Source organism: Tupaia chinensis, unplaced genomic scaffold (genome assembly GCF_000334495.1).
Source record: "Tupaia chinensis unplaced genomic scaffold, TupChi_1.0 Scaffold000048_1, whole genome shotgun sequence".
Lineage (NCBI taxonomy): Eukaryota > Metazoa > Chordata > Mammalia > Scandentia > Tupaiidae > Tupaia > Tupaia belangeri.
In genome coordinates, this window is record NW_006159506.1 from 3248100 (window position 1) to 3257347 (window position 9248).

General features: G+C 40.7%; 1 protein-coding gene across 1 annotated transcript in view; it reads right to left on the reverse strand.

Annotated features, from left to right (window-relative positions):
- SYCP2L (synaptonemal complex protein 2 like) overlaps positions 1 to 8556 on the reverse strand; it is a 70350-nt gene extending 61794 nt beyond the window's left edge. Inside the window, exons 1-6 of the mRNA XM_027774979.1 lie at positions 8410 to 8556; positions 6884 to 6952; positions 5994 to 6131; positions 5791 to 5914; positions 3289 to 3389; positions 2898 to 2922 (exon numbers count right to left, since the gene is read on the reverse strand). Coding sequence (XP_027630780.1) covers positions 2898 to 2922; positions 3289 to 3389; positions 5791 to 5914; positions 5994 to 6131; positions 6884 to 6952; positions 8410 to 8556 — 604 coding nt within the window. The remainder of the gene's footprint in view (positions 1 to 2897; positions 2923 to 3288; positions 3390 to 5790; positions 5915 to 5993; positions 6132 to 6883; positions 6953 to 8409) is intronic.
- Positions 8557 to 9248: the final 692 nt, after the last annotated feature.

Below are 9248 nucleotides of genomic sequence, written 5' to 3' on the forward strand. Positions count from 1 at the left end.
CTTGTTAGCAAATGGAGCTAGAACTGGATATCCAGCTGCAGAAAAGTCAAATCGGACCCTTATCTCTCACCATTTGCCAAAATCAACTCAAAATGGATCAAAGATCTAAATGAAAAGCCTCATACTACATAAAACTGCTTGGGGAAAAACACAGGAAAAATTCTTAAAATCATGGGAGTAGACAAAGACCCTTAAAGTACAGGCAATAATTCCAAAAAATAGACAAAGGAGATTACATCAAATTTAAAAGATTCTGCATGGCAAGGAAACAATACTTCAAAGGAAGAGGTGATCCTAAGAATGGGAGAAAACATTTTAAAGCGGTGTTTCAGATAAAAGATTGACAACCAGAATACGCAGAGAACTCCAGCAACTCATCCACCCAAAAAAAAAAAAAAAAAACAAAAACAAAAATTATATATGTATATACACAATTTTAAAAATGGACTCAAGAACTGAACAGATACTCTCTAAGGAAGACATATGAATGGCCAAAATGCATACAAAAATGTGTAACATCTCTTATCATAAAGGAAATGCAAGTCACCACGATGAGACTAGCCCCATGCAAAGGCGGTAGACTGAACAGGTAGCTCAATATGCATTGTTTTTCAAACACACAGTATTTATACAGCTGATCTAATTAGTAAACAACAAGTTTATTTTAAAAGTTTACAAGGTCAAAGACATTTTTACCATTTTATTATGCAAGTTGTTTCTTGGTTTTAAAATTTATTTCTTCCATGAGAAAGAAGCAGAAACAAAGAGACAGGTACCCACCACAGGGTTTTCTTCATGCCATGATCCACCTCCAGCCTTGGTTGGCCTGGATCATGGGCACACACATTTGCCCAGTATCCCAGGATATGAACCCAGGACTCCGCCATGTGGGGTCAGCTGCATTTCCACTGCACCACCTTCTGACTGCCCAACCAGTTTTAAAGTCTTGAAGCTCATTTAAAAAAAAAAAAAATGACTTGAAAACATTTGGATTCGTTGGGACCAGCAGTTAGCGTAATGGCTATGTCACTGGACTCCCATGTAGTCGACTGCGGTTCAAGTCCTGGACTCAGTGGCTTAAAACTCACGCCGGGCGCGTGTGCATGTGTGCCCAAGATCCCAAGAGGAGAATGGAGAAGGGACTGTGGCGTGGCCATCCCCCCTGGGGGGAGATTTCTCGCTTTCTGTCTGTCTGGAAAGTGCACACATGCCTTATAGCAAAAAAAAAAAAAAAAAGAACTAGTGAGTTGACTCCATCAAAGACATTCCAAAGATTGTACACCATAACCAAGTAGACTATCCCTGAGGTGCAAGGATGGTTTAACATACACAAAAATCAATCAATCACATTATCAGAAGGGAAGATAAAAGTCCTATCAATTGATGAAAAGCATTCGAGATTAAGACTCAACAAAATAAGTACAGAAGGTCTATTTCTAAACACAATAAAAGCCATACATACCAGAAATCGAAAACTTTCCCACTAAAAACTGGAACAAGACAAGGTCTACTTTCTCCACATCCTTTTCAACATAGTACTGGAAGTCTTGGCCAAAACAATCAGACAAGAGGATAAAAATAAAAGGCAAATAGGAAAGGAAGAAGCGAAAGTGTCCCTATTCATGGGCAACATTATACACACAGAAAATCCAAAAGAATCCATTCAAAGATTTCTAGAAGTGATAAATGAATTCAATGAAGTGGCAGGTGTTTAGATGGTCAGAAGAGTCATGGGTTTTTTTGTCCAAAAATGTGTCATGACTTTCCTGATGACCCAATAAAATATTCAAAAATCTTACTGTTTTTATATACCAACAATGAGTAGCTTGAGGCAGAACTGAAGAAAGCAATCTCATTTATGATAGCCACAATAAACAAATAAATAAATCAAACACCTAGAAATAAACCTAGCCAGAGATAAGACTTTTATAAGAAAAACGATGAAAAACTGAAAAAATTAAATATGATACAAAAATAAAAAAAGACATCCCTTGTTCTTGGAAGAATATGTTTACCAATCCTATGCGAATTTATAAATTCAGTGCATTTTCAATCAAATTACCAGTGACGTTCTTCACAGAAATAAAGAATCACAAAATTTGTCTGGAATCATAAAAGACCTCCAATCACAAAGGTATTACTATGCACAAAGAATAAAGAGTTAAGGGAGATCTTCGAGAATGGTGGTACCGGGGATGCAGGAGAAGGAAGAGGCACAGTTCTGGCAGCACCAGACACTGGTTCTGGCAATAGAGGTGCATAACCTTCAAATTTTCTTTTTTTAAATTAATATATATACTTTGGCCAGAAGGCTCACATGCTTGCCAGAGAGAGAGAGAGAGAAAGAACCAGCATCCCCTGGTAGGGCTTGTTGTGCTGCAATCTCTCCTTTTCTCCATCCTGTGGGGAATGCAGGCAGGCAGGCACAGGCACCCCTCCTGTTTTCCAAGCTATTGCCAGATTCAAACCTGGCAGCTGGCTCTCTGCAGTCTGGCTTCCCCAACCACCAAGCCATGAGCTGGCCCACATTTTCTAAAATCTGACCTCTCACATTCTTGAAAGGTGTAGAAAGGCATCTGTACAGTTCCAAGTTAAGTCAATAATAGCGAAACGCCTGCTGGTTTGGAATGACAGAGGCTGTCAGTTACTTGAAAAGAACAGCCCAGTCAAAGGGTGACAGGTGCAGCTAAGTGCAAACGTACTCCAGGCAAACCAACACATATTTCACCATGGACTGCATTGCAGCATGACAGTATGACTGTGGTAAGTGATCAATAAATCCGAGTATACTGTTTAAACACAATTCACTTTTATATATCATTTAAATATCGTTTTTCCTAAACCAGAATATTCTATTTATGCCAAACTAAGTCAACTATAGCCAGTAATATACTGACCTTTACTACTCCTCCTGGAAATAATCTATCAAAAAGAAAAAAAGTAAAGCTTTTGTTATTTTTAAATAGCATTATAAACTATGTTAATGCATTAATGCTAACCTTCTCTAATAGGTAGGAACTGCCTTTAAATACAGGAGATAAATTTATAGGATGCCAATCTGAACTTCAATCACTTCATGAAAGTGAGCATATCACCTTCAACCAGGTGAAAAATATATCTGGATATATGAAAATAAGTCACCCATTTTTCTATAATGTTAATTATATATATTACTACTTTGCACATTGTAATAGGAGTCTTAAGAAAATATAGAAAACCAGGTTTTGTGAGTAATTTGATGACTTCCGCCAATTCCAAAGGCCTCAGTGAAACGTCACCCCTTCTTACCAACGCAGTGTCGAAGAAGTCTTCTGTGACACTAATCAGACCCGTGTCTGAGGCCAGGTCTTCTGTGCTCAGCAATCTTGCCGTTCTTTCAAACCAGGAAACTAAGTACACAGAAAATCAAACACTGACGGACCCACCTAGGACTGAGCAACTACTGCCTACTCGATAAAATCCAACAAGGTAACTTTACTAGACAAAAATAAGTTTTTAAAACCCTTCTCCAGCCAGCAGGTGGCACGGCGGTTAAGGCAGCTGGATTCTACATGGCTGATTGCACAATGTGAGTTCCAACCTTTTGGCTTGAAAATCACACTGGGTGTGGATACATCCAAAATCCCAAGGAGAATGGGGAGAAGGGACTGTGGTGTGGCCATCTCCTGGAAGGTAGGGGTATGATTTCTTACCCTCCCGGCCCCATGTCTCTGTCTCCAGTGAGTGCATGTGCCGTATAGCAAGCTGGAAAAACAGACAACTTTTTTCATTGCATGACATTTCAGTTAAGCACTGAGGGCTTCTGTCTAGAACACTTCAGGATGGAGCGATGCTGCCGTAGAGTCATAAGAGAGTCCTCATGCAGCAGCAAGGATTGGAGACTTAGCCAGAACTGAGGTCAGAAAGCCACACAAAGGAAAAGTAAGGAAAGTGTTATAATAGGGAAAACTAGTGATCTGAGAAGCTACAGATGACAAAGTATCAGAGGAGATGCAGAATTCAGAAAGCGCTCCCAGGAGATTTCTGGTTCTAGTAAATATCCCTCGATCTGCCTACCTGTCTTTTACCAAAAGCTCCCAGCAAATTAGAATTTTTTTCCTATAGGAGTATTTATAAAACTATATATATGAAGTTGCTAGGATCAGTGTGTTTTTTTTTCTTTTTTTTGGAGAGGCTTTTTTCGCTATAGGGCGCGTGCGTTCGCCAGACAGACAGAGAGAGACATAGAGACAGAAAGCAAGAAATCACCCCCCAGAGGGGACGGTCACACCGCAATCCCTTCTCCTCCATTCTCCTCTCGGGATCTTGGGCATGCACGCACACGCGCCCAGCGTGAGTTTTAAGCCACCGGGTCCAGGACACGAGCCTCGGTCAACTACGTGGGAGTCCAACGACATAGCCATTACGCTAACTGCTGGTTCCCAGGATCAGTATGATTTAAAGTAAACTTTAATAAATTTTCATTTTGTGTATTTTAAACCTTGTTATTTTAATAATTTTTAATTTGACCAGAAAGAAGGGAAGTGAAAAAGCAAGCCCCCAGGTCTGAGACTCAAACCAATCGGTATACCACCTGTTGGTTCCAAACTTTTAAAGCTAAAGGGTGCATGCCCTAGCGAGAAAAAGAGAAGGGGGGGGAGCACCCTCCAACAAGGTGTAATCATGCTCCAATCCTATCCCCATTTCACCATTCTGTTAGGCTTTAGGGAACACATGCACACCCACCCACTGTGTTTTCCAAGCTTCTGTGGCCAGGATTCAAACCACGTGGTCAGCCATATGGGCTCCAATTGCCTTAACCACTAGGTGATGTGGTTGGCCTTTAAAAAACTTCAATAATCCCTCCTAGGATATATTTACTTAAAAATCAAGGCTTTCTTTGGACCATATTTTACTGAGACTGATCACTCTTAAAAAAAAAAAATCCTACACTCAATTAAAAATCACCAAATGAACCTTAAGTCATGTAAGTTTGTGAAGAACACCTGTTATGGGACCTTCAGAACTTTGTGCACAGGAGCCAACAAGCCAACGCACCCCAGCTGAAGAACATGAAGGACCCAGGCCATTCTCAGCCTCAGCTGTACGTTAGGAAAACCTGGGGGCGTTGACCACCCCAGCACCTGAGTCCATCCCAGGCTAGGTAAGTCAGAATCAGTGTGATGGGTTATAGGTGAGGTTTGTCAAAGTTCTCAGCCGATCCCCATCTATAGCCCAGTTTGAGAGCCACAGCTATGATCCAAGGTACTTATCAAATCAGACCAATGTTTGCATTAGATTGAACCATCCACTTTCTGAAATAAGATTTTCTCAGTGAACTCAAAGGAAGAAATGACATTCCTTATGCCACATGTCAGTTTGGAAGCATGTGTGTGATTTTTTTTAAAGAGATTTTTGCTATAGGGCACGTGGTCTCATCAGAGAGACACAAGGCAAGGAGTCACTCCCCCCCCCCCGCGCCCAGGGGAGATGGTCATGCCAAAATCCTTTCTCCTCCATTCTCTTCTTGGGATCTTGGGCATGCATGCACAGGTACCAGGCGTGAATTTTAAGCCATCAGGTCTGGGACATGAACCACAGCTGACTACGTGGTAGTCCAACATAACCATTACAATATCTGCTGGTCCCCGTGTGTTGAATTTAATTTTGGTTGGATAAAAATCAATAGGAGTGGATACTATTTTTTTTACTTTTAATCTCAAAGGAACAGAAACACCACACAACTTGACATTTGAAACCACACTAATTTTTTTGTTAAGTTAGCCAAGCCACATAAAATTAAAATATGACTTATCTTTGGGATCAGTCCCTGCTGAATTAGCAAAGGCTCCTCTTCTTTAAGGCCATCAATGAAGAATCGCTGGATACATTTCAGTAAAAGTGAAACATTTTGAAATTCATTTTTATCCAGTGCCTAGGTATCAGACCGCACTAAATGAGAACCTTGTAAATAATTACATGTTGGCATTTTGATTACAAACCACCTTACTTGCCTTATTTATTGATCTGTTAAGATGGTAAAATAGAAGATAGCTGTACTTTTGAGGAACGTGGCTCTCTTTCTTTTGAAAATACTCTTTCAGTTTCTGAAATCCTTTACCAAGGACTGCATCAGTAATGAGTGATTGAAGCTGGAAAGATGACAGTGTTTAAATTACTTTGTTCCCCAAGAACATTTATTTTATAGTAGTTATAATATCACCCAAAATTATTTAGTGTGATACAATATCGGGTAAATATACAACAGAGACTGTCTCGAGCAGTACATATAATAGTCACAACTTCTGCTGCTTAGGACAGGAGTTCTCATAATGAGGCATCTGGTCAACCAGCATAATTGATCTCACTTGTAGACTTGTTACAACATGGAGACTCGGGGGTGGAGCCCTCCAGGTGTTTGAGACATACTTAAGTTTGAGAACTGTTGACTTAAAAAAAAAAAGTAGAAAGTGTATTTCCCCCTCCCCCCCTTTTTTTTTTTGGTAACTTGTTCTTCGGCTCTCTGCCAGTCTACAAACCCCCAAGAGGGCAGCATTGTTTTTGTTCTATTCAGAGCTGTTTTTCTATTTCCAGAACAGTGGTGGGCAAAAGACAGTTTAGGGTATTAGGATAGTTAAAAGTATTGGGTTGTCAAGAAAGTAATGATGTATTTTTGCATAGAAAAACATGTTATAACTGTCCCAACAACCTAATAAAGTAGCTATTGTGACAAATTCAACAAAGAAGATTGGGGAAGGAGAAAAAAAAAAAAAAGTCCAAGAGTTCTAGAATTCTCTGCTTCTGGCTTGAGCAATTAAAGGAGTAATTGTGCTAATGGCTCAGGGAACACAGAACTAGACAGAACACAACCACACAAAAAATTAAAAATAACCTTGGTCTTTACCCAAAAAGCATCCTGGGCCTTCCCAATCCCATCATCTTCCTTAACAGACTGCAAAGGACCTTCCTTTTTCTGTGTGCAATAAAAAATACATGTATAGTATCTTTAAATGTTTTTAATTTTTAAAAAATTCATCTCAAGTTTAATACAAGTTTGTATTATTTTCGTGAATGAAAGCATTTTGTTTGCTCACGCCACCAATTCTATTTCTGAGATGGTACTTAAACAAGTAAAAACACCTTTTCCCAACCTTCTTTAACATGGTCTATAACAAAAAGCAAAGCAAACATTATTTGAATAAACGATCATACAAAATAAATTTGAACTCCAGTGACAAATAGAAAAGCTTTGACTTCATAAACATTTTCCAAATGAGAACTTGTAAAATAAAAAGTATCTCATGCCCAGTTATGAGTTTAAACTTTAGATTGGTGACCCATATATCTTAAACATTAACTCAGACTTCTGTACTGAAATTTCAAGGCTCACATGTCAACCACCACAGAAGAAATATCCCAAACATTTAGTACTGGACAGTTACACAATTTCTTTGCAAAGCAATCCCTGGTCTGCCATCTTATTTTTCCCGGCGCAATAACAGCAATTCACCTCATCTCTTCTCAATTAATTGAAAGGCACAATACCCGTAATATTTTTATATTCTGAATTTTTAATACAGCTTGGGCTAATCATACTACTTTTATTTGAACTTGGCCAAAATCTTTAAACAGTGTATTTTACATTATCGCCATTATATATAAATACGAAAAAGATGCATTCGAAGACTCCAATCCAGACTTTTTCCTACCAACAGAGTATTCAATGAATACTAATTAAATAAATGCCAAAAACTAGGAGCTCTAGTGGTGCCAACACCTCCCGCCCTCCATCTTAGAAGGTTATCATTTGTCGGGGCTGGCAGGTGGTGTGGTGGTTAAGGGCGCTGGATTCCCACAGGACCACTGAGGTTCGAGTCCCAGACCTGGCGCTTGCTGTCTCTCTCTCTCTCTCTCTGATCAAACTAAATAAAGTTAAATACTTTAAAAAAAAAAAAAAAGGTTGTCATTTGTCACACAGCTAACAGAAGTCCCAACACTTGAGGCCAGTGAATTAAAGTCATTGAACTTTCTACTAAGCAAGGAGGTGATGGGGCAAGAGAAACACCTTGAAAAACTTTGTCACTGCTTTCCAAACATGAATGTTCTTATTCCCCCTTTCCTCAAGTGCTTTATTCCTGAGGATCCAGAGATCTCTGCCTGGTTTTCTCACGGAAAGCTGCCAATAAGCTCTGAGCAAACCTGAGCAGATTAAAGCATTCAAAGGCTCCCCAAAACTCTCGTCCCCAACGACCAGGGACTGTAGCCTGCGTGTCCTGGGCGAATTCGCAGACTCTGCACCCCCGGGGCGACCGCTTTAGTCGGGCCGAACCTGAGCCGAGGGAGTAAGGGACTGTGCTACTCTCAGCAGCTTCGGACCACAGAGAGTAGGCCCAGTCTCCAAGCACGCTGGGCTATCGGAAGGTCACTCACCGCCGGCATCCCGAGGTCACCGACTGGACACCTCGCTCCTGCACCCTGGAGCGCGCCGCTGCGTGCAGGGCCTCCGTCCTCTGCGGTTGCGCTCCCGAGGCCCCAGCGCTGGAGCCCGAGCCCGAGGCCCAGATTCCCCGGTTTCATCCGCTGCGTCCTCTCCCGGAACGCTTAATTGACTAGCTAGCCCCGTGTTTGAGAATCAAGAAACGCGTGCAAGTAATCAGGACACAGGTGAAGCCACATGGACGCACGTACACACGCCTTAAAAGAAAGGGAATGTCCAAAGCCTATGTCCAAAGCTGTTTATACATGGCTTATAATAGCGTATATGCGAAATTTCAAACGCGTGGGTGTCCCCTTTACGAAAACAATCGGTAAAGACTTTTAACAGATGTCTCGGGTCCACTGATGTGCAAATTCCTGAGATCCCAAAAGAAGGTGTTCTCTGGTTATTTGTTAAGTACCTTAGTAGAGGAGAGGGATTTTTAAAAAACTTATTTAACTTTATTTGTTATTATTTATTTTTGTTTTAATATGATAGAGACAAAGAGAGAAAGGGAAAGTGAGAAAACAAGCCACCAGGACCCAGACTTGAACCTGCTGTACAGCCATGTGGGAGTTCAGCATATCAACCACCACATCACTGGCCAGCCCAGGAAGAGTTTGTTTTTAAAGTGAATGGTTTCCTTATTTTCTGCTCACTTCCTAGACCAGTGTGTGTACTGATGGCTAGGTTGCACCTGCAAGCCGCCTTTTCTGTGAACACAGCGACGAAATTAAGTTGGACAGGAGTTTTCTATCAAACAAAACGACCTCTTAAATGCAAACAACCTGTT